A 26,546-nucleotide genomic window follows, 5' to 3' on the forward strand; every position below is an offset into this window, starting at 1 on the left:
AGAGCTAATGGGAGTAAGGATGATACAAGAATATTATATTTAGCAATGCTTTTTTGCATGAGAAATGAGCCCTGTATATACTGTTAAACTTGAAACAGGAATGCAAGACTTTTATATCAGTTTATGAACTTTGCAGAGGTTACCCTCAAATTTACTTTACTGATGAAGAAACCATATTTTATAGTGAATTATTACAAAATCCTGGTGTTAGCAGTAATTTTTCTTGAAGGCAAGCCATCATGCAGAGTATCTTTTCAGATTTCAGGCCAACCACGATTAATTAAATTTCTGATGGATCCCCTATCCCACATCCAGTTAGCAGTTCCCTGATCTCTTAATTCCCTCTTTCACACTTCATAATAAGAGGTGCCTCCATAGCCAGGTGGGCAGAAGCAGCAGTGCGTAGCACACACTTCTTGATTAGACCGGGGTTCGAGCTTGTGAACACCAAATACAGAGGATGCGGAAAGGTCAGGGAATGATCACTGCATATCTCCAGAGCAATATAACCTTAGTTGCTAATGCTCCTAAAAACCAAATAACAAACAAACAAACACACTTCATAAAGACTCTTGCATCTTATTTGCTAAAATGGATACAGTACAGCATCAGTTATCTGGAATAATTGATGTCAGACCTCTTCCAGATAGCCAAAATTTCTGGATAATTGAATGTAAGATAAGATTAAATTTATTTAAATCTTACCTTATGATTAAATTAAATAAAAAAATGTTATAAACCAATCTCGGAAAACAGAAACATCCATCCAAACATTTTTATGATTTTTATACAAAACAGGAAAATCAGAAAGATTTTTAAATGCTCTCGGTTTTCCGACTTACCAATAATGAGCACGGACAATCTGTGCATCCCAGTAGTATTTGCACACATAGCAATTGTAACTCGCTCTTTTCTCATCTTAAAACATGGTGCAGGCATTTCTCTTTTAGTGGCTAGGGTTTTTCTCAGTAATGCTTCCCATGATAAGCCCATCTCATCAACATTATAAACGTTTTCTTTCTCTTACAAGGACACCGCTGCTGATTCATCTGTAGAAAGTTTCTTATCTTGAATATCTAAGTTCACGTATACCGTGTCTCAGTTTAAAGTTTTTCAGCCAACCTGTGCTTGTCTTAAAATGTTCATTACCTTTTAATTTTTGATTAAAATCCAATGCTTTTTCACACAACAATGAGCTTCTGAAGAAACCACAAATAAAGTGCACTCTCTAAAACAGCATTTTCAGGTTTCAACATAGTCTTTTTTTCTGTTAGATTCTTCTTCACTATTTCACAATCAACACAAATTCTGTTATAGCATTGGATTTATTCTTGATGTCGTAAATTGTTGTAGTTCTCACATTAAACTCTTTGGAGAGCTTTTCTAATTCTATTTATAATTTCCGTTTTTTGTTGCAATGTCAAAACCACACATTTTCATTTCGTTCACATTTTACTGTAAAAAATTTATAAAAATAATAAATTGCACAGTTTTGGGCTGATATTACTCTTACCGAATCTGGGGCTAAAGTAATCTGAAATTCACTCATGGTTTGCAAGAAAACCCAGTAGTCTCTGTGAAAATTTGCTAAAGAACATTTCTGAAGGTCACATAGAATTCTAGAGGTCACAATCATAAAACAATAAAAACAATTTGCAGTTTTCGGATTATTGGGCTTTTTGTTGTACAATCTGTTATTCATGGGTAGTAAACTTGATCTTTCGCTTATTAGAATTAAAATTCAATTTGCATACGTGATCACCTTTAAAAAAAAAAGAAGAAAGATCAGCTTTTCAAATTATTCTGGACTTTCCAGATAACTGACTTCAGGATAACCGAAGTTCTACTGTACCATTTTTATTGAATAAATTCTTTTTACAAATTATGGCACACAAACCAAGAAAATTTCCTCTATAACCCTTGCAGAACCAGATTCTGCAAAGCTTATGGAGGAAATCAACCACTTTTCTAAAATAATATAAGTTTGAAAGTTTAATACGTTATTAAAACTTTTATAATAAAGTGGCCGAAAATTAAAACCTTGAGTAATTTAGATATAAAAATTTATACACCAATCTGCACACTGAATGGCTGCCTGTTACTTAATAAATATTAAGTTCTATTTGACTTCCAAATGTACCGTAGTATATTTGGAAATTAAACTTGAATCTGTCCCAATTCCTAAGAACAAAATTTTTGACTTAGGATCATAAATATCATATTATTTAATCTGCAAACAGGCCAGCAGACAGCTTGGTTCAATCAAAAGGATTTGTTAGAATTTTAATCAAAATTTACAAATTGACACTGTTAACAAGACTCAAATTTAATTTGCCTCTTTGGAATCCTCAAAAACTTGGAAGAAAATTTCTAGAAGAACACATTCAGCACAATTTTTCAAGTAAGTTATCTTTATCATAAACGAAAATTAGATTTTCTCAAATCAAATATAAAGAAAGATGTCATATATTTGGTTTGATGAGTTTAGAATGTTGCAAAAAAATTTTTAGAACTCCATGTACTTTTTCAAATATTATAAATGCTTATTATGATGACAGAATATTATAACAATTTGTTAACTTTAACTGCCTTCAAAGAATACACAGTAAAAGTGAATTATTTAAACTCACCATATTAAATCAAACTATCTTCTTTATCAATTTATTAATAAAGTAATAAAATTAAGAAATCAGCTAAAATTGGAGTCATTTGGCAAATCAGATGTTTAACAGTTTAGTAAAAGTCTTTAAAAAGTGAAACTATTATTTAAAGTTTATTGTTTCTGTTAATGTTAATTGTTATGTAAATTTTCTCTTTGTAAAAGACTGTTTTAAATGTTTTGATTATATTACTGTTGTATTTCCTTCTTCCAAAATCGAAGTTTCAGTTAATAATAGCAATAATAAAAAAATGCTGTTAATCAGCAAAGCTCTCATCACACAATCCCTTATCCCTTATCTGCATAGAATCTCCAAACATTTCAACCTGACATTGCATGGCATTTTTGCAGTACAACCTTACACTTCTGGACCATAACTTCAGTTCATTTATACTTTAAATCATTACTATTCACATGTATAATTATACTTCCTTTTGTTACCTTAAGAACTGATAACTGGCTTGTAACATTCTCAATCTTTGCACCAGAAAGACATACTCTGGTTCTATTTCATCTGTTTTTTTATTACAGAAAATGTTAAGTTTCTCTTACAATTCAGCCTCCCAATAAAATTACTGTGTTTCCAGAGCATTCAGCACCTGATGATCAATTTTTATGCTCATGTCGGTTGGGATGCATGATTTGGTGCATTCCTAGACACTTCAGTATCTGCTAAGCACTTGGGTTTAATACTCTCTAAGGCAGGCATGTCAAAATCACTAGTGCATTCATTTTACACATGTTTGGGCTAGGCTGCATTTTTTTTCTGGAATTTTATAGTTTTATTAATGTACAACATATGTATAAATGTAAAAAAACTGTGAAAATGTAATATGTATAAATGTAAATGAATATATGTATGTATGTATGTAAAATATATATAAATTAGTAAAATAGATATAATTAAAGAAGTAATAAATTAATAATACATTAATATAACTCATCATCTATTTAGAAAAAAAAATCAATTCATATTCCAAATTAATAAAGTTATTGTATTCATTTTTAAAAGTACAGAATACAACAAAATAAAATTTTAATTACACGAATAAAATATATATATATATATAGTAAAAACTGCATTCTAAAAAACTTAATCACTCAAAAGATTTATTCCCAGAAACCTGGCACCTTTTGATGTTGCTTGAATGGCACAGTGTGTAGGTAACATAAAATTTGTCGAAAGAGGAACAAGGCACTTCAACCTATGCTAGAACATTTATTTCTAGTTGGAAATTACAGATAGATTGGAATCAGAACACTTCGTGGTATATTCTTTCATTAGTGACTGCTGCCATTGCTATTTCACCATTACACAGATCAGAAAGGCAACAGGTTTGACTCTTGAACTGAGTTCATAAGAAGAGATCAGATGTAATATTTTGTGTAGATACAACTTTCATTATCGATGACACATTCATGTCTGTCAATTATGACTCTCTGGTATCTTGTTTCCTTTCATGAGTGAAAAAAAAGCTATTTGCATATATGCTGTCAAACATTACACATACAGGGTGGTAAGGAAATTTGGAAATTTGGAATAACTGCAATGTAAATACATATAAGTTTTTTGATGTTTGTTTGTTATTTGGTTTTTAGGAGCATTAGCAACTAAGGCCATATTGCTCCGGGGATATGCGGTGGTTATTCCCTGACCTATCCGCATCCTCCGTATTTGGTGGTCATGGGCTCAAACCCCGGTCTAATCAAGAAGCGTGTGCTACGCACTGCCACTCCTGCCCACCTGGCTATGGAGGCGCCAAGTTTTTTGAAACACAGTTTATAATTTTTTTTATTGTTTCAGAATCATTTGAACATAGAAAAAGTACCATAAGCCTTACAAAGCAGGAGAGGGCTGAAATTGTATAAGTGGCATGCAAAGTAGAAAATTCTGCAGAAGTTGCACACCAGTTCAAGAAGTTTTTGGGCATAAACCACCCACAACAAAGACAATAAAGCAAATTGTGAAGAAGTTTTATGAAGTAGGAACAGTATACAATCTACCAAATCTGATAGACCACATATCTCAAAGGCATCTGACAATTGGGAACTCATAAGAGAGAATACTGAAAGAAGTCTAAAAAAACTTAAAGAAAGTGAAGTTTGGAAGTTAAAATACTTAAGACAAGCTTAAATAGAATCATAAAGAAAATGTATAAGGCTTATCATCCCATGTTGCTACAAATTTTGAATGAGGGTGATACAGATAGAAGATTAGAATTTAACAAGCAGTTTTTGGCCATGAGTATTACAAACACATATTGCTGACATTGTTTTGAGGAATGATGATGCCACATTTAAACTAAATGGAACTGTTAATCACCATAACTGTTTATTACTCTCTCTCGACAATCCCCATTTATTATTAAACAAGGATTTAAATATACATCGTAAACAGGATGAATTTGGAGAGGAAGTGTTCATGGACCTTTTTTCTTTAAGGGAACTGTGACAGGAGAAAGCTATATGAGACTGCTACAAGACAAAATCATTCTATTAATGCAATCCAAAATAAGTTTTCAGCATTGTTTTTTTACAGGATGGACTATCTACGCAAAAACTGTGTGAAAATTCTTAGAGACAAAAAATTCCCAGATCAATGGATTCGATGGCAGGGTTCCACTGTGATTACTTTTGTGGGGATTCTTAATAATTCGTAATAAGCAGAGGTCTCTGTTGAAGCTTCAGCAGTCAGTACTTGGAGAATTTAAGAACCATTCCTAGGAATTGTGCTTTGCTCTATTTTGCTCTGTGCATGAAAGACTAAAATTTTGAAATTCTATGACAAAGAATTTCAATATTTTTGAATTCCAGGCAAAGAACAATTTTCAGATTAATGTTAAAGGGTGGTTTTATGTGCATGTTTGTCATATGGCAAAACAATGTAATATGATAGAGGTTTAATTTTATATGGCAGGCAGGCCAACAAATTTTACGCTTTTACTGGGGGCAATACAATGTTTTTTGAATAAGAAATACTAGAAAAGCCCAGTCCACTATGCAGGGAATATGCTTATGCCTAAGTTAATTGTCTCCAGCTTTGGCAAATTGCTGTTTTCATGGTTGCTCACTGTTTGGCGAATCATGCACTTTGACATGGTTTGCCAATTAATTAAATACTTTGATGAATGATTTCTGCTTATACTCCTGGACAAATACATAGTCAGGAGTTCACAAGATAGAGAGAATACAAGAACATTTCATTATATTTAATAGTCTCATGGACTTGAGCCATGGTCACTCAAAGGATGTGCACTTTTGTACCCTCATGCTTGACCACTCAGCTATCCATGATTTATTGTAAACTCTTCTGGCCTGGTGGTCATTCTGGAGTATAAGCAAGAATTTTATTTGTTGAAGTTACTCTCAAGACTACTTGGAAATATCAAATCTTGCAAATATTTCTAAAAAAGAAATATCTGTATAGTTTGGAAGATATTTTGAGATGATTATACTATCTATAATAAAAATTCCATCCATTGCTCACTAATCACAGGATTAAATTTGGTTTTATAACTTCAATGAAGTTACACATCAAAACAATTATCTGATAGGCAGGTCATGTCAAAGTGGCCACGAGCAGATATTAACAGCTAATTTCTTTACCTCTGCTAAAACTGAGAAAATGAATATTATTTGAACAGATTCAGAACTAAAAGAAAAAATAAAATAAAAATAAGGAACATGTTCGGTAATAGTTGATTAAGTAAGGCTCTCAATTTAATATTTTGGAAACATCATATAATGTTGTTTCCAAAATGGTCAAAAATGGCCTACCTTCAAGTTGAACTTGAAGACATCGCGACCTCTATCCCTTCATCGATGTCGTTTATGAAAATTAAAAACAACAGTGGTCCTAATACTGATCCTTTGGGAACCCCACTTCTTACATCAACCCAATCTGAGGAATAGCCATTTATCACAACCCTCTGCCTCCTGCAATCCATCTAAGGATTTTCCTAGTGATTCCAACCTGTTCCAGCTTATAAAGCAACCGCTCATGTGGGACCGAGTCAAAAGCTTTGCTGAAATCTAAATAAACAATGTCCAAATTATTCCCTAAATCCAAATCATGAGCGACCCTTTCAAAACAGCAAACCAGATTTGTTAAACAAGATTTTCCCATTACAAAACCATGCTAAGTATCCTTGAGAATTTCAATTCTATCCAAATGATCCTGAATTCCACCCTTGATCACTGCCTCCATGATTTTCCCTACCACTGAAGTCAGACTGACAGGTCTATAATTTCCCACTTCACTTTTAGAACCACCCTTATGTATGGGAGATACATTGGCACTTTTTCAATCCAACGGAATCTCCCCAGTGATGCTCGCATAATTAGCCTCAATGGTTCAATGCACTCACCTGCCGCCTCCCTTAAGATTATAGGGTAAAAAAAAAAAAAAAAAAAAAAAAAATATATATATATATATATATATTCCATCAACTCGAGGAGCCTTACTGGCCTGTAGGCTCGAAAGTTTTTTCATTAAATAATCTTGTGAAATTTCAATATCATTAATTACATATTTTTCAACTTCGCTCCCACAATTTTCCATTGCCACAAAAGGTTTTTCATCTGTAAATATCGATGCAAAATAACTGTTGAGTTCATCTGTAATGGCAGCTGGTGTATTTAATACTATCCCTTTCCCTTATGTAAAGGTCTGATCTGGTTTGTACTGCTCTTCTTAGCATTTATATGTGTGAAGAATTCCTTATCCCCCTCTCTTTGCTCTGTTTGCTAGCGATTTCTCATAAACTACCTTTGCCTGTCGAACCTTTTCTGTGGCTCTATTACAGATCATCTTGTAGCTGTTATAGGCTTCAGTACTTTTTATTGCTCTGTAACTTTTCCATGCCACCTTTTTCTGCTCAAGTAATGTGGCAACTTCACTATTCATCCAACTTGGAACCCTCCTTGTGGAGTATTTTTTTAATGGTAAATATGCATTCAAGGAGTCTGTGATTAATGTTTTAAAAGCATACCACAGTTCAATTGTATTCATTTTCTGTGCGATATCTACCCAGTTAATAGAGGCCATGTAGCACCTTAAGGCATCGTAATTTCCTTTTCTGAATTATAACCCATTCCTTTGCCTTTTACTACTGCTACCTCTCTCTCTTCATCATCCACCGTAGAACTCTGTGATCACTTCCTGCTACTGGTTCCTCTACTGTCTGCCCTGTTATGTCATCTGATTCATGGGTGATGATGAAGTCTAGGATATTCTTTTCTCTAGTACTTTCTGTGACATGGTGATACAAATAACAGTCGTCTAGTTGATTTAAAAATTTTGTTCCCCACGTCAAGTTTCCTTCCCATTTACTCCAATCAATTAGAGGCAAATTGAAATCACCCATAATAAGACACTGACGCTTACTTGCCCATTCCATTTGCATGTAGAGGCTTTCGTCATAATCTCCACAATCATCTGGTCTGTAGATTACCCTACTCGCATTATACCTGTTTCCAATTATCTCACACCATACAGATTCTATACTAGCACGTGAAACATCTGAATCCCGGAAAGCAATCGTCGCACTCAGGCTGCTTCTGATAAGAAGCATTACCCCATCACCCCTTCTATCTACCCTATCCTTCCTAAATACCTTATACAAGCCGTACTGAAACTCATCATCCCCTATTTCTGGGTGGCATCACGTTTCCGTAAGCCCTATTATGTCTGCGTTACTTGTTTTAACCATCAGTTTGAATTCGCTCATTGTTTTGACGACAAGTCTAACATTACTATATAAACAATTAAGAATTACTGTTTGGGGTTCTCATAAAAAAAAACCAAAAAAAAAAAAAAAAAACAGGTGAGTATTTCTAGTTAATAAAATAAGATAAACAGCCAAAAATTAAAATTAATGCTTTCCACATACAGGATGCCTATATTAAAACTGGCATGGTATATTGCAAAATAAGTTGCATTATTTTGCATAATTCAAATAATGCAAATATACTGAACGATACTATTCTAACTAAATTTTAAAAAATTATCCACTATATTCATAATTATTTTGGGCCCTCTAATAATAATAATAATACCAGCTGCATATTCAAAACACTAACTCCTAAAGTGGCTGCTTTTATTATGAAAATAACCTGTTAAACATAAATTGATTTAACATTTACAATTGTCCATGTATCACATTTGTAGAATACCTTATATGTTATGCAAGAGCCTCTTATTATATAAAAAAAGTTATTTTTCAAATTGTTATTTTTAGATAGGCTTTACAAATGCCAATTAATGTACAATACCATCCAGATAAATGAGAAAATGATATTGTTTCTTTTATATGGATGGTATTTCTTTATATTAACTTACCTGTAGCTGGTTGAATAACTTCAATATAATGGGTAACATCAACTGCTTCAGATCTCTCACCATTGATAAAATTGAAAGGTCCATGTATTGCCATTGTAAAATATCTTTTAGCAATTTTAGGGTATACAGTCTGATTCCCTACAACATGCTTCAAAGTAGTAAGAATGGACATTTACCTAAAAACAGTTAGAGAAAGCAAATAGCAAAACTATGTGTAAAGTATAATAAGTAAATATACATAGCTAATTAGTTATAAGATTACAATTACAGTCATACTAGAATGGGCAGCTCAATTTTGTTGTGGCATAATACATTTAGTGACCAACAAGATAATGAGTGGTGGAAAAATTCCTACAAACATTGTGACCTATTGTTCCTACTCACTACTTAAAGTACTGTTTATACTTACATTTATTGTCTTGATGTGATCTGAAGTCCTTAAAAATAACAGGAAGGAATTAGCAACTACAAGAGTACATTGAACATTCAATTCAAACAATGAACTAGCGGACAGTGTAACTCACATACAGTGTGTATGTGTTAGTGTTAAAATGCTTTTAAGTTTAAAGCATATTTAAGTTACAGCTAGCTAACAACGAGGCCTAACTTCTTTTCGAAAATGACATTTGCAGTTTATGAAATTTTATGGTAATTGACTGACATCATGGGAAAATGTTAGCTGAAGTTTGGAATTCCCTTTTTATGAAAGTCATGATTTTTTTTCTATTATTAAACATTGCTTTGAATAATGCATTCAGTACTACAAACAATACTGAATGCAGTATTCAGTATTGTTTGGGTATTGGCTGCATTTAGATTCTTGTTCAGTTCTTTGTAACATCTTTAAAAAAGCTGCAGGGATCAAAAATTTGTACCAGCCCATTTGAACCACTTACAAAACTTAGTTGCTAGAATTAAAGTTGTTGTTGTTGTTTGGTTTTTAGGAGCATTAGCAACTAAGGCCATATTGCTCCGGGGATATGTGGTGGTCATTCCCTGACCTTTCCGCATCCTCCATATTTGGTGGTCACGGGCTCGAACCCCGATCTAATCAAGCAGCGTGTGCTACGCACTGCTGCTCCTGCCCACCTGGCTATGGAGGGGGCCTTAGAATTAAAGTAAAATACTGTAGGCATGCTATATATACACATGCATGCACAGTTGTAGCTCTTTATAGCAACCTCCCCCCCCAAAGAAATGAGAATAACAGTTGTTATATTGAAGGTATATTTTATTGACAGTTCATAAAATTGGCAAAGGAACAAAGAAAAGTTTGAAAATTTAATGTAATTTTACTAATCCAAATTGGAATAACCTAATTCAGAATATGTACAAAACATGAAAATGAAGACATTTTGCAATGATTGTACAGCACAGTAAGGTTAATTCATAAATTTCATATGTACAGTAATTACTGTATACAGTAGTACATATGTCTGTTTGGTCTGAAATAAGCACTGGGAAAGGAAAAATGAGAGTAGGTGTGTGTTATAGGCCTAATGAATCTGATGAGTATAATGAGCAATTGTGCAGAGAAATAGAGTGGGCCAGTAAATCAGAATGTCTTTTTATAATGGGGGATTTTAACTTTCCGGATATTGACTGAAACTTGTGGATTGGTCACTCGCACACTAGCAAGACTTTTTGTGGATTTATTGGATGACTGTTTTCTACAGCAATATGTTCGAGAGGCAACCAGAGGGAGTAATACTCTTGATCTGATTATCAGCAGTGATTATTCATGCATTAAGAATTTGCAGATAAAGAAACCTCTGGGTGACAGTGATCAGAATGTATCGATGTCCTGATCAAGATCACAATTTACTGATCAAGCTTAATGTCTAAGTTTGCAGATGATACAAAGGTTGGCAGGGTTGTTAAGGACACTAATGACAGTATGCTGCCGCAACAGGATCCAGAAAAGTTGAGCAGATGGGCTGAGAGGTGGCAAATGAACTTTAACATTGACAAATGTAAAGTACTACATATGGGAAGCAGTAACCCCAGAGTAACGTATAAACTCAGTGGTACTACACTGACAGTGATAGAGAGCAAAAAGGACCTTGGGGTAATTGTGCAAGTACATATGAAGATTTATGAGCAGTGCAGATGGTCTGCAAGAGTAGCTCATAGTGTCTTGTCAATGATATACAGGAATTTTTTTTAGAAGGGATAAGGAGGTGATTATCCCCTTGTAAAAGGCAACGGTCAGGCCACACTTTGAGTACTATATACAGGTCTGGAGGCCTCATTTTAAGAAGGATGTAGAGCTGTTGGAACGAGTACAGAGGGCAACAAGATTAGTGAATGGAACAAAGGGTTGCTCTTACGAAGAAAGGCTAAAATTTTGCCAATTACAGTGTCTGGAGACAAGGCACCTGCAAGGTGATCTGATTGAGGTGTATAAAGACTTGAATGGTTTGAGCATGCTCAATGTTGACAGGATTCTTCCTCTTTCTTGCTCAGAATAATCACCCGAGAGGGCATAAATTCAAATTGAGGAAAGACAGATGTAGGATAGATGTGCAGAAGTTTGCCTTTAGCCAGTGGGTAGTTGGTTGGTGGAACAGACCTCCATCCTTTGTTGTGGAAGCTGATAGCCTAAATAAATTTAAGACTGAGCTGGATAGGTATTTGGAACGAACGGAGGGAGTGAAATGGGAGCGGTTTTTTTTTTTTTTGGCTGATGCTGCATAAGCTTGCTTTCTTGCATCATATGCCTCTACTAATGCTAATGTGGGAATTACTTAAATCTGTAACTACCATCAAGGCTATAGGGAAGGACTTTTGCTTTCGTAAAGGTGACTACAGGGGTCTCAGACAGTTTTTAAATTCTGTACATTGGGATCAACTGATGATGTTACCAATGTTGAATTCTAAATGGGAAAAGTCTAGTAGCCTCCAAAATTAATGCCTTCAGGCACTTAATTTTGGAGGCTACTAGACTTTTCATTACAACTAAGAAATATTGTTCAAGGTTTAGGCCTAAATGAATATCAGATGAATTAATGAGACTCGTGGCAGAGAAGAAGAATGTATGAGATGCATATAAAGTATCAAGTGATACAAAAGTCTATGGCAGGTATAATCTGTAATCAAGTTACAAAGGAGGTTAGGCAGGTGAAGGCACGAGAAATCCTTGGCAAAGGATGCAAAGAAAAACAGGAAAGAGTTCTTTATTTATGTAAATTCTAGAAGGAAAGGGATGAATCAGATTGGACAACTTAACATAGATGGGTTGACTATTGATGATCATGCTCATGTAGCTGATAAACTGAATGAGTATTTTGCATCTACATTCACACATGAGGAGTTATCAAATGCTAACGGAGCTATATGATTTTGTAATAACAGAGCAAAGTGGAGAAGAAATTGATGAAGTTAAACATAAGGAAGGCACCAAGGGTGGACGGGATCTATCCAGTTATATTAAAGGAGGCAGCAAAGGAAGTAAGAAAACCCTAACCCATAATTATGAGAGCTTCCTTGGACTCAGGGGAGGTTCCCATGGACTGGAGGTATGCAAATGTATCACCAATTCACAAAGCGGGGTTCAAAAGGTGACACAAGTAACCACAGACCTGTTAGATTAATTTGTGTTCCAGGGAAAATAATGGAATCGTTGGCTAAAGAAGCATTGCAGGATCATCTAGACAGGACTGCAGTAATAGTTAAGACAGCATGGGTTTGTTAAAGGGAGGTCTTGTCTGGCCAATTTGATTGTATACTATGATGTAATCACAAAGGAACTGAATGCCAAAAATAATTTTGATATCATATACTTGGATTTCAGGAAAGCTTTTGATACTGTTGCACATGGAAGACTGCTGTACAAATTGGAGAGGTACAGCATTAAGGGTAAGTTGCTACAATGGAAAAGTGATGGTCGAGTGGGAGACGACAGAGTGGTTATCAATGGACACTGCTCTTCGTGGACAAATGTTATTAGTGGAGTTCCACAGGGGCCCATTGTAGTTTTGTATATCTATCAATGATATTGATGAAGGTATATCAGGGTTTAATGTCCAAGTTTGCAGATGATATAAAGATTGGCAGGGTTGTCAATGACAGTAATAATAGAATGCTACTCCAGCTGGATCTAGATAAGTTGGGAAAATTGGCTGCGAAGTGGCAAATGAAGTTTAACATTGACAAATGCAAAGTACTGAATATGGGTAGCAGTAACCAAAGAGAAACATACCAACTGTGTGGCACTACACTCAAGGAAGTGGAAAGTGAAAAAGACCTGGGGGTAATTGTGCAGTCAAATATGAAGTTCGCTGAGCAGTGCAGAGGGGCTGCCAGAGCAGGTCATGGAGTCTTGTCAATGATATATAGAAATTTTGCTAGCATGGACAGGGAGGTGATTATCCCGTTATACAAGGCAATGGTCAGGCCACACCTTAGGAAGGATATAGAGTTGCTATAACGAGTACAAAGAAGGGCAACAAGATTGGTGAGGGGAGCAAAGCAGTGCTCTTACCAAGAAAAGCTTAAGTTCTGCAAATTGCAATGCTTGGAGAGTAGGCACCTGCGAGATGATCTGATTGAGGTGTATAAGGCCTTGAATGGGTTGAGAATGCTGATGGGATTCCTCCTCTTGCTCAGACTAAGAACAGAGGGGGGCACAGTTTCAAATTGAGGAAAGATAGTTGTTGAATAGATGTGCAGAAATTTCCCTTTAGCCAGCGGGTAGTTGATTGGTGGAATCGCTTCCATCTTTTGTTGTGGAAGCTAATAGCCTAAAAAAAATTTAAGGCTGTGCTGGACAGGCATTTGGAATGAATGGAGGGGTGAAATGGGAGGGGTTTTTTTTTTTTTTTTTCTTTAGCTGATGCTGCATAAGCTTGTTTTCTTGCATCATATGCCTCTACTAATGCTAATGTAACGTGTATATGCATATGTGTATGTACATATATATATCAAGGACAGAGGAATTGGTTTCACAGTTTAAAATAATCTGTCAAAATAGTCTCTTTCAATGGCAGAATGTTTAAAAAAGAACAGCGAAGCCAACTGAGAGTGGTTAATTCACTCTCACGGTGAAGTTGTGCTTAAAAACAGAATGCACAAGTTCTAATACTTGATGAGCATCCTTCAACATGCTCAGCTAAAGTAGGATCTGCTTCTTCATCACTATAAATTACCATCATCATCTGAGTTCTAAATAAGTTCATCTTCATTTATGCATATCCTGAAATACATCTGGTGAGTATGGGCTTGGCACACCTAGAGTCCTGAGCTGGATATCATCATTTTCTTTCTTTGTGATTCCTCTCTCTCTCTCTATAATAATGTCTGCATTTGCCTCAGCATAGTTTTCACGGCATGTTTCCCTCTAAGTTTAAGTGATGGCACACATCCTCAAAAATTTCTTCCCTATTATCATGATTAATAAAGAAAAAGGATGAGAAGCTTCATTCATTGCATCATTCAAGGTGACAAATTGGACTTCATTTAAAGAAGGTGCAATGGTTTTGGCCATACCATAGAGGAAGCCTTCAGGATTCAGTGACCCTTTAATCACAAAGGTTAGAGGAGTCACTGCAAAGTTGCAGGTTAGTGGCATGAACTAGGAGGCAGGTGACTCTCTTCACACAGTGCAGTATCACCACTTTGATTACTGGACCCTTGATCTAAGCCATGTTTAGTCTCTAGAGCAAAGGTTCCCAACCTTTATACACCCACATACTGGTCAACCAGTCAACCACATTGGTATCTTATGACGTACCAGTGTGTTAATTAATGAGTACATAAGTCTGTTTTGAAAAGTCACATAAATAATTAGGTAAGAAAAACCAAGCGATTCTACTAAAAACAGAAAAACATTTATTTAATTAAGAAAATACAATTTATAAATGAAGTTTTTATATTTTCACATAACATGTGGTTTAAACATTTTCCTCTTTACTTGAATTTTTTTGTTTCTGTTTCGAATCTGTTTTGCTTTTACTAGCGAATGGATATCTGGACTGAGTGTCAATTTCATCGAAGTTATATATTTATTTTTCATTGCAGTCATTCCTGAAAATCCAGCCACATACAAGTAAGTTAAATTAAATGGCATTAAAACTTTCAATGCCTACTCAGAAAGTAGGGGATATTCTTGAAGCCAAAATTTTGTTAAGTTTGAACTCTTATGAACTTCAGCATTAAGCCCCCGTCAAACACTAAATCTACAAATGATTCCTTGTGCAATACATCTTCTCGGATCTCACTCAAGAATGTGAAATGGTTCCTAATCCAATTCTATGCAGTAGTCTTCCTGGAAATATTTTTCAGAACTTGTGTGTAAAGATTTTATATGTTTGTAGATTTCGTTGGTTACATTTTTGGTCATAGATATGTTATTTTCTTGGATAAAATTCGTGAAGTGAAGACAACATGCTCATATTGTTTTTTAATACCTGCTCTTCCATTAGTTTTAATTTTCTTTTAAAAGCATTAATTTTATCACTGGAATCAAAATATAATAATTAGGATAGCAGTATGTCGTAATTTCTAATGATCTAAATTTCAAATTACCTGTGAAATCACTACAACTGCAAACACTACTTTTAATGTTCACTAATCAACCTCTGAGGGAAGACTGACCGTATAAAATAAAAAGAAAAAAGAGGGGAAATAAAGAGATAAAGTTCTATCTCTTTATCTCTCTAAGAAAAAAGAGGGGAAATAAAGAGATAAAGTTCTATGAATTAAGAAGTACAAGAAAGAAAAGAGGTATATTTTCCAAGAAGAAAGACTGAAATACTTGTATAGATAAGAACTGTGAAAAATAAAAAGAAGTTTTGGCTTTAGTAAGATATTAACATTTAAAAAAGTTTACTCTTCCATGAGGGAAATTGCAGGTGGTTTCATTCACAGCCCACGTACCGGTATTGGTTCACGTACTGGTGGTTGGAAACCTCTGCTCTAGAGCAAAGATGATGTTGAAGATGTTCTGGTCATATGCAAACAAACTATTTTTTAAATAACTCTCCTTCCATTCCTTCCTTCCTAGCTTCAGTATTAACAGCTATACTTTTGATGCACATTTTTTTCAAATAAAAAAAAAAAAAACAGTCCATGATAAGTCTTAAATTTCTGCAACCACTCACTCACCAAAAGATTTGAAACCTTCAATATTCATCTGATGCACAAACGATTCAGTCTTAGGTTTTAAAAGTTTTTTGTCTGTGGAACCGTTCTTTTGCACACATTATAATTAGCCATTCTAAGGGTATCTTTTCAAGAGCTGCATACTTCATCTTTCATGCTCTGATTCTACCTAGTGCAGCAGATTTCTCTATGCTTCCAATCTGTTTTCAATCTTTCAGAATAGTGAACAGTGCACCCTTAGGAGTGCCAAACTGTTCAGTGATTTTGGCCTTAGAATCTTCACCATTATCTATGTGTACTTGTAAAAATCTTAATTTTATCTTATTAATCAAATTAATCCTGCTTTTAGGAGTCATAATGACTTTATAAAGTCTAAAACACAGTCTATACATACTGTATGTAGTCCATTTAACCAAACCTATTGATAACTCTCTACAAATCATCTGGATCAACCAGTATATAACCTTGCTACCTGTACTCTGTCAGTTAGTGACTGGAAGCAGTCCAAGTAGAGTGTATGCAGGAAGCACTGTTGAGGTTACATTATGTCAAGCAGTTGGGTATATTCTTGCAGTCTGTGTGCCATATCCAAAAATTTCATTAATTCACAAAAAAGACCTTTCAAAAAACTTCTTCATTCATTTCACAAATATACAGTCTCAGTTCCAACCTTAAAGATGTCCATTTTTCACCAGATCTGACCAACCCCACTTACATTTTCTAACAGAATCTTAATTATCGGTTACCTCCAAACACCACTCATTTCAGTTTCCATAATTATTATAATTATTCACTGTGATTTCTTCCACTTTAAAGGTAGTATTTGGCATATGTCTATTCTGATATTCCTTGTCAGAAACTTCCTAATCTGGAATCTCCTCTGGTTTAAAATCTCTTTACCCTAATCTGTCAAATTCATTTGTTGCCTTTCTCCCAGCTAAACAAATCACTCAGAACTTTAGCTTCCTTTCTCTAAAACTTAACTTTCTCCAATCTAACTTTCCTAACAGTGCAGTGATTCTCCTTGTTTATTTTAATGTTCAAACTCAAGCCAGGTTAAGCTTTCTAGTTACATGGACACAGCCTTTCAAGATTCTGAGGCAATTATTTTAATAACCTTATATAACTTGTGCATTTACCCACCAGAATACTAGACAATCCTAACTAAACACCTGACACTCCATCTTTTTTTTGCCAACAACCCTTCAAAGTAAACTATCAGTGCTAATAATTCTCTAGGTACCTCAAATCACAACATGATCGTGTCTTTCTCTAATGGTGCCTCTCTCTCTCTCATACCCATTCTCAGCCTTGATTCACTAAGAATTACAAGAATTCTCTTTACCTTGACTGAATTGCCATTTTAAAACCTGATTCTAATGTTTGGTCAGATCCCATCTTGTAGGAACAAATGCATTCAGTCTGCATTCCACCTTAAAATCTCATCTTTTATCTAAACCTTGGTTCCCCCAATAAATGTACTAAGGCTTTTCAAGATAAGACTATAGCATATTGCAATTGGCTTGTATCAAAATCTCCAGCTTCATTTTCTACCTACTATAAAGTTTGCAAAAAATTACAAATCAATCAAAATAAATTTTGAATAACTAGAAAACTTGCTTCTTATCTAAATGTTAGTCAAGCATTCTGTTCTTGCCAAATGCTACTAGCCACAAATTCTGTCCACCCATACATCCACCTCTATTACAACCTGATAGTTCTACTGCATTCTGAATTATAAAAAAAGGCTGACATAAGTACCACTATTCTTTTAACCCTTGTATTCATGACCTTGGCAAATGGACTTCTACCATACCAAACACACTCCAATGCCTCCAAAGATTTGCAATACAGAATGTTTAAGAGAAGCTGATGTTAAGAGAAGTTAATATTTGGCCAATTCCTAAAAGAACAAGATGTCCCTCCCTTCCACTTATCACCCCACTGAATTTTCCTTTCCTCTTTCTAGAGCAATGGAGAAATCCATCACTGCCAAATCTTACACTATCTCAAACCTTCCATCAGATCAACTATCACCAGGGCCTAACTTGAAGATATGTGGACCCAGGCAAAAGTATTTTTGGGGCACCAGTAAAAATGTTTATTATGGAATGACATTTAATGTTTTTGGATTAATAATAATAATGATAAATGGATTGGTTTTGATGCCGTCTTGTGAAGTCATGGAACAAATGGCACATTTAAAAGGCATTGCGATGAATGATGGGGTTGCATGTAATTGTCATGTATAATTTTGGGGTTGCGAGTAGGAAAAAGTTGGGCCCCTGGGCTAAAGTCTGATAACACCAGTGGTGTATACACGCATTCACACACATAAGTAGCAATAACTCGGTTCATGTGCTTATCTAGACTCCAGTAGACTCACCGATGGCTAAAGAAAAATTGCCAGAAATGAATAAAGGTAACTCTGAAAGTTTCCGGAAGAAGGCATTTTGTGTGGCTGTAATCGCCAAGGAAGAACAGTTGCTGCTTCTTATCGGTAGTTTTAAGGTTCTTGCAATGACAGATGGGGCACTATGGTAGAATTCTGTGTTTTTTGAATTGCAAATAAAAAATTTTATTTTATGATTCGAGGAGACCAGGCCCAAGACAATTGCCTTGTTTGCCTAGGGGTATGATAGGCCCTGACTATCACTAATATGGATTCCATGAGTATGAATCCACTGGTGACAGACTGGCTTATGTTTCGCATCTTTAGATAAATTCAATGAAAAGGTTTTGTGAAACTCAAGAAATTACTCTTGGCATTTCAAGAACTTTTGATCATGTTTGGCATAAAGGTCTTCTAAATCAGTGCTTCTCAAACTATCTTTGGTGAAGGACCAGTTTCTTTTATATTCAATCTGTCACGGGCCAGTAACGGACAAATCGTCGGGGACTGGTAACATCCAAGGCCAATTTCCAATTCGTTGCGGACTGGTAGCAAAAAAGTTCATGGGCCAGTACCAGTCTGTGGACCACACTTTGAGTAGCACCGTTCTAAATAACCTCCCACCTTATGGCTTGCCATAAGGTGGGAGGTTATTTAGAAGTTTTTTACAACTCGGTGGCCAGCTTTCTCTCTGAGTGCTTGCTGCAGGCAATGGTAGAGGGCTATCTGTGTTCTAACTTCTCAACTAATGCTGATGGCTGAGAAGCTTCTGTTCTTTTTCCTGCTCTTTTCCTCTTGTATATTAACAACCTTCTAACACTGACTGCAAACCAGTCCAAACTAGAGTTTGAACAGGCTAAGAGTAGAAAACTTGCTTCTTGCCCTAATGGTAGCCGAGCATTTTGGTCTCTTGCCAAAGCTATTTGGCCGCAACTTTTGCCCATCTCTGCTCCCACCTCTGTCCAAACCAGATGGTTCTGTTGTCACTTCAGCCAAGGATAAAGCTGACCTGCTAGCATCCCATTTTTCTTCCAACTCCTGTATTAATGATCTTGGTAAAACACCTCCCACCATTCCCAAGACGCTCCATTCAATGCCTCCTGTGGTCTTCTGTCAAAAGGATGTCACAAGGATTTTGAAGAATCTTGATGCTAAGAAAGCTCCAGGCCCCGATGGTATTTCTCCACTTGTTCTCAAAACCTGTGCTCCTGAATTTACTCCTATTCCTTGCCGCCTTTTTTCACTTTCTTATTCCAAAGGTGTTTTTCCTTCTGCTTGGAAATTTGCTCATATCCAGCCAGTTCCTAAAAAGGGTGACAAATCCCTCCCATCCAATTATCGTCCCATTGCAATTACTTCTACTCTTTCTAAAGTAATGGAGAAATCAATTAACCACCAACTCAAACTACCTAGAAACCTTCCGTTTGATCAATGATCGCCAGTATGGATTCCGTCAGTGTCGATCCACTGGTGATATTCTGGCTTATGTTATCCATTTATGGACTAATTCAATGGAAAGGTTCAGTGAAACACAAGCAGTTGCTCTTGACATCTCAAAGGCTTTCAATCGTGTTTGGCATAAAGGTCTTCTAAACAAGCTTCCATCTTATGGTTTGCCAAATGTTTTTAGTAATTGGTTATCCAGTTTTCTCTCTGATCGCTCAATGAGGATGATGGCTCTCTGTCTTCTAACTTCTCCAATAATGCCGGTGTCCCCCAAGGTTCAGTTCTTTCCCCCACTCTTTTCCTCTTGTATATTAATGACCTTCTTCCATTGACTGAAAATCCTATCCATAGTTTTGCCAATGATAGCACATTGCATTCCACTTTACATTTTGAGAAACGTTGTCCTGCTCAATCAGCTTCAACTTCTCGAAAATCTGCTATCAATTTTTTAAATGCCGATCTTCAGGTAATTCTCCAGTGGGGCAAAGACAACTTAGTTGATTTCAACCCTTCTAAAACTCAGTCTTGTCTTATATCTCGCAAAAAGGATTCTTCTGCTCCTATGCTTATCTTTAGTGACACTCTGATTTCTAGGCAAAATGATATATCTCTTTTGGGGATTACCCTGACTTCTAATCTCTCTTGGCACAAGCACATTACAAATATTGCTTCCTCTGCATCTAAAAAACTTGGTTTTCTCTTTCGCTCTCGGCGTTACTTATCTTCCAAACACCTGCTCACTCTGTATAAATCGCAAATCTGCCCTGCCATGGAATATTGTTCCCACATCTGTGGTGGTGCTCCCAAAACCTCTCTTAGGCTTCTTGATTCCATTCAGAAGAGGGCAGTTAGGTTAATAAATGATTCATCTCTAACAGAGTCTCTCCATTCGCTTTCTCATAGACGTACTGTTTCTGCTGCATGCCTCTTCTACAGATACTTCCATGGGCACTGTTCTTCTGAATTGGCTTCTATAATTCCCGCTCTCTCTTTCAAAACAGTCCGAACACGTGCCACCACCAGCCAACATCCATTTACTGTCCAACTTCAAACTCACAGAACCAACTTTTCATCTTCCTCGTTTAGTCATTCAATTGCCGTTTTCTGGAACAACCATCCTTCATATGTATTTCCTGCAAATTACAGTCTACAGAAGTTCAAGTCCAATGTCAACAAATATCTTTTGTCTTCTCAATCTCCAACCCAAGCACGGTACTAATTACTATAGGTTCTAATACCTCTCGTGTTTGGGGTTTACATAAAAAGAAAAAAAAAAAAATCATATTCATAGTTTCACTGATGAAAGCACATTACATTCCAACTTCTCACATCAATAGTACAAACTTTACCCTGTACTGCATATGGGTAGAAGTAACCCCAGAGAAACGTACCAACTTGGTACGTTTCTCTGGGGATACAAGGAGTACAGTTAATAAATATAAATTCAATGAGCTTGAAGTACTAGTCAAGACATCAAAGGCAGATATTGTTGGGATATCACAGACATGGTGTCACACAGACATAAGTAGTGCAGAACTGGAATTTGGAGAGTACAATGTGTACAGAAAGGATAGACAGACAGACAGACAGAAAGTGAGAAGGGGCTGTTAGTTAAGACACACACAAAATCTAAGGAAGTGCATCCAATTGATGTGGGTGAACAGTGCAATGTTGAGTCGGTTTGGTGTGACATAAGCACTGGGAAAGGAAAAATGAGAGTAGATTTGTGTTATAGGCCCAATGAATCTGATGAGTATAATGAGCAATTGTGCAGAGAAATAGAGTGGGCCAGTAAATTTGAGTGTCTTATAATGGGGGATTTTAATTTCTGCGATATTGACTGGAATTTGTGGGTTGGTCACTCACACTAGCAAGGCTTTTGTGGATTTATTGGATGATTGTTTTCTAAAGTAGCATGTTCGGGGGGCAAATAGAGGGACTAATACTGTTGACCTGATTATCAATAGTGATTCTTCGTGCATCAAGAATTTGCAGATAAAGGAACCAATAGATGGCAGTGATCACAGTGTGCTGAAGTGGTATTTACTCAAAGAGATAACTACCATCAAAGGTAAAGTAAAGGGTTTTTGCTTTTGTAAAGGTGACTACGGTGGTCTGAGACAGTATTTAAATTCTATAAGGTGGAACCAACTGATGATGTTACCAACAGCAAATTCAAAATGGGAAGCATTCAAAGAATTAATCTTGGAAGCTACTAGGCTTTTCATACAACAAAGAAATATTGTTCAAGATTTAGGCCTCAATGGATGTCAGATGAAATAAGTAGACATGTGGCAGAGAAGAAAAATGCATGGGATACATATAAATTAATAGGTGACATGGAAGCCTATGACAGATATAAGCTGGTCTGTAACCAAGTTACAAAGGAGGTTAGGCAGGCAAAGGCAGATTACTAGAAATCTTTGGCAAAGGATGCAAAGAAAAACAGCAGTTTCCTACTTATGTAAACCCTAGAAGGAAGGGGATGAATCAGATTGGTCCACTTGATATCAATGGTTCAACTGTTTATGATCCTGCTCAGGCAGCTAACAAACTAAATGAATATTTTGCATTGACATTCACACATGAGGAGTTATTCAGGGAGGAGAATGCCAGAGGTGTATTTAACTCTAGCAGTAAGCTAGATAATCTTGTAATATCTGAGAGTAAAGTGCAGGAGAAACTGTTGAAGATAAACACAAGAAAGGCACCTGGGGTGGATGGAATCTATAGAATTATATTAAAGGAGGCGGCAAATGAAGTAAGCAAACTCTTAGCCATAATTATGAGAGCTTTCCTGGACTCAGGGGAGGTACCCATGGATTGGAGATGCGCAAATGTGACCCCAATCCACAAAAGAGGATCAAAGGGGGAGACAGGTAATTACAGACCTGTTAGTTTAACTTCTGTTCTAGGGAAATTAATGGAGGAACTGGTTAAAGAAGCATTGCATGATCATCTAGACAAGACTTCAGTTATAGCTTGGACCCAGCATGGGTTTGTAAAGGGGAAGTCTTGCCTGACTAATTTGATTAGATACTATGATGTAGTCACAAAGGAACTAGATGCAAAGAATAACTTTGATATCATATATATTTGGATCTTAGAAAAGCCTTTGATACTATTGCACATGGAGGACTGCTACACAAATTGGAGCAGTGTGGTATTGGAGGCAAATTGCTGCTATGGATAAAGGGATAGTTGAGTGGAAGAAGACAGAGTGGTAATCAATGGACACTGCTCTTTGTGGATTAATGTTATTGGTGGAGTCCCTCAGTCCTTCAGTGTTGGGTCTATTGTTGTTTTCTGTATTTATAAATGATACTGATGATGGTATATCAGGCTTAATGTCCACGTTTGCAGACGATACGAAGGTTGGCAGGGCTGTTAATGACACTAATGACAGTATGCTACTCCAAATGTATCTAGATAAGTTGAGCAGATGGGCTGAAAGGTGGCAAATGAAGTTTAACATTGACAAATGTAAAGTACTACGTATGGGAAGCAGTAATCCCAGAGTAATGTATAAACTCTGTGGTACCACACTGAAAGTGGTAGAGAATGTAAAGGACCTGGGTGTAATTGTGCAGGCAAATATGAAGTTTTCTGAGCATATATTGAGGTCTACAAGAGTAGCTCATGGTGTCTTGTCAATGATATACAGGAATTTTTCTACCAAGGATAAGGAGGTGATTATCCCCTTGTATAAGGCAATAGTCAGGCCACACCTTGAGTACTATATACAGGCCTGGAGGGCTCATTTTAAGAAGGATATAGAGCTGATGGAACGAGTACAAAGAAGGGCAACACGATTAATGAATGAAACAAAGGGTTGCTCTTACAAAGAAAGGCTCAAGTTTTGCAAATTACAGTGTCTGGAGACTAGGCACCTGCAAGGTGATCTATCTGATTGAGGTGTATAAAGCCTTGAATGGTTTGAGCACGCTCAATGTGGATGGGATTCTTCCTCTTGCTCAGAATAATTGCCTGAGGGCATAAATTCAAATTGAGGAATGACAGTTGTAGGATAGATGTGCGGAAGTTTGCCTTTAGCCAGCGGGTGGTTGATTGGTGGAACAAACTTCCATCTGTCGTAGAAGTTGATAGCTTAAATAGATTCAAGGCAGAACTTGACAAACATTTGGAGTGAGTGAGTGGATGGGTGAAATAGGGTTATTTTTTTTTTTTTTTTGGCTGATGCTATATGAGCTTGCTTTCTTGCATCATGTGCCTTTGCTAATGCTAAAAACATGAACATTAAGTGTGATATACCTTCATCAATATCATTTATCATATCATTGATATGATACATGATACATGAATTAGCCTCTGGGTACAGAGGCTAATTGTAAAGATGGGATTCATTAAATATCTCATCATACATTACAAATTTAAACTGAGTGTGATTTATTATATAAGAGACCAAAAATATTTCTTTCATCAAAAACTTATTGGCTGTTTGAATATACTCCCACCTACTCTGGTGGAAGCTGACAGTGCATCTAAATTTAAAGGACTAGACAAATAATACTTGAAAGAAATAGGTTAATGAAGGGGAGCTGGCATTGTTTACTGTTTTCAATTAGAATGGCACAACCAATGATTGCTTCCTCATAACATTTTGCACCAATACAAATCTTTTACTATTATTAAATTTAATACAAGAAATATATTCCTGCATTGGGGATAAAGTCTGAAAAATGGGCTAATTATTAAAAATGTTTGGCTTATAAAGCACTTTCACGGCTGGACAATTTAGTGGCTCTAGAATTCTGAGAGGCTGGGCGTTAAAATTCAATGATGGAAAAAAATCATCAAGGCGGATTTCGGCTTGTCTGGATTGGATCCCCTCATTGTGGAGATTTGGGTCTGTTTTCAGATGGCATCTGGACGTTGCAACCAAGACTGACCCTACTAAGGATAATCCTGCCTGAATATGTACGTAAATTGCAATACAATACAGTATAAGAAATTTTGAGCCAGCTTACCACAATAGATGGGACATGGCCATGCAATAATTTCGATTAATCAGTTAATGATTAATGCCATCATTAATCAGATTAAGTTGAGATTAATGCCATATATAGCAAACTGAACATTACATCAGTCTGCAATATAGTAAAAGTATATAATATATAGGTACTGAATATGTATATAAACATGACAGTATACAGCGGGCCATTGGGCCAAAAGAACTTATAAAGACTAAGATAGCCTGTGTAGGTCTACACTGCCATACCCTGGAAATAAACATATAATTAGTATTAATATATAAAATATAGAATACAATCTATATTATATATAATTAAATATACAATATCTATAAATCAATAATTGGCTACATAATCATTATTGTATTCTATATTATATATTAATACTAATTATGTTTATTTTCAGGGTATGGCAATGTAGACCTAGACAGGCTATCTTAGTCTTTATAAGTTCTTTTGGCCCAATGGCCCGCTGTATACTGTCATGTTTATATACATATTCAGTACCTATATAGTATATTATACTTTTACTATAATAACTATATATATATATATATATATATATATATATATATAGAAAGGCACTTTATAACACATGGATTGGAAAAATAAAAATAGTCTTTTTATTAATACTTATACCAGCAAATTTAATTTTTTTTCCCGCTCTATCTACTGCCAAAACAATTTGTACCGGAATCAACTATCTCATTACGTTAACTCTCTCCGCGAGCTGTAGAATTTCTATTGTAACATTCCACGGAATATGGGATTCAGTAAACTTACGGTTCTTCAGATATCTTTCTACTAATTGCGAAAGATGGAAAACGCAAAAATAAAATTGTATCCCAAGGAACATCAAAGCCACGCGGTTTCATATATGATATAAGAAAATACCACGGACTATGGACACACAACTCTCACATGTATAAAGCAGGACTCTTGTTAGCAGTGTTGCCAACTCTTAATAATATTTCCGCATACTCAAATTACCGCATTTTGAGTATGCGGCTAGCCGCATACTCAAAATCCGCTATTTTTAGCACTTGACCCGCCAAATTTTTTAAATTTTCATTTGTTTGTACTTTGTAGTGAATAAAAACAAACAAACAAATAGTATATATAAATAGTTATTTATTTTTCTGTTTTTAATATAAAATCAATATCTAAAAATCTAAATTAATTTCGAAATTCAATACCTCCTCATCATATGCTTCTTGTGTACCTATTTTGCGAAGCAATTCTTCAGGTAAAACATAATTTTTACAACACTTTTCAACTCTTTTGAGCCCGTATCGTACTGATAAGATTAACCGTGCCAACACTCATTCTGTTGCGTGTTTTGTTTTTTACTAGATTTAAGTTGCTGAATATTCTTTCCACATCTGCATTGGATAATGGCAAAATTAAAATACCCAATGCAAATTCGCTAATTTCTTTAAATGGATTTTTACCGCTTGCATCTCGATATTTCGAAACTTCTGACCAAAACTTCATTGTATTGTTGATGTTTTCCCATTTAACGAGAGTAATGTTTATATACTGTTGCTCCATTTTTTCAATTTCTACTTCAGACAATTTTAAATTTTGTAATAAATTTATCAGTGGTTCTTTTTGTTG

At 35.7% G+C, this 26,546-nt stretch overlaps 1 protein-coding gene across 1 annotated transcript in view; it reads right to left on the reverse strand.

Moving 5' to 3' along the window:
• Nucleotides 1–25,855, reverse strand: part of LOC150091165 (4-trimethylaminobutyraldehyde dehydrogenase A-like) — a 98,566-nt gene extending 72,711 nt beyond the window's left edge. The window contains exons 1-2 of the mRNA XM_090382395.1: nucleotides 25,713–25,855; nucleotides 9,000–9,175 (exon numbers count right to left, since the gene is read on the reverse strand). Coding sequence (XP_090238521.1) covers nucleotides 9,000–9,171 — 172 coding nt within the window. The 5' untranslated portion in view covers nucleotides 9,172–9,175; nucleotides 25,713–25,855. The remainder of the gene's footprint in view (nucleotides 1–8,999; nucleotides 9,176–25,712) is intronic.
• Nucleotides 25,856–26,546: the final 691 nt, after the last annotated feature.

Source organism: Mastigoproctus giganteus, chromosome 1 (assembly GCF_048544385.1).
Source record: "Mastigoproctus giganteus isolate SK-2022 chromosome 1, ASM4854438v1, whole genome shotgun sequence".
Classification (NCBI taxonomy): domain Eukaryota; kingdom Metazoa; phylum Arthropoda; class Arachnida; order Uropygi; family Thelyphonidae; genus Mastigoproctus; species Mastigoproctus giganteus.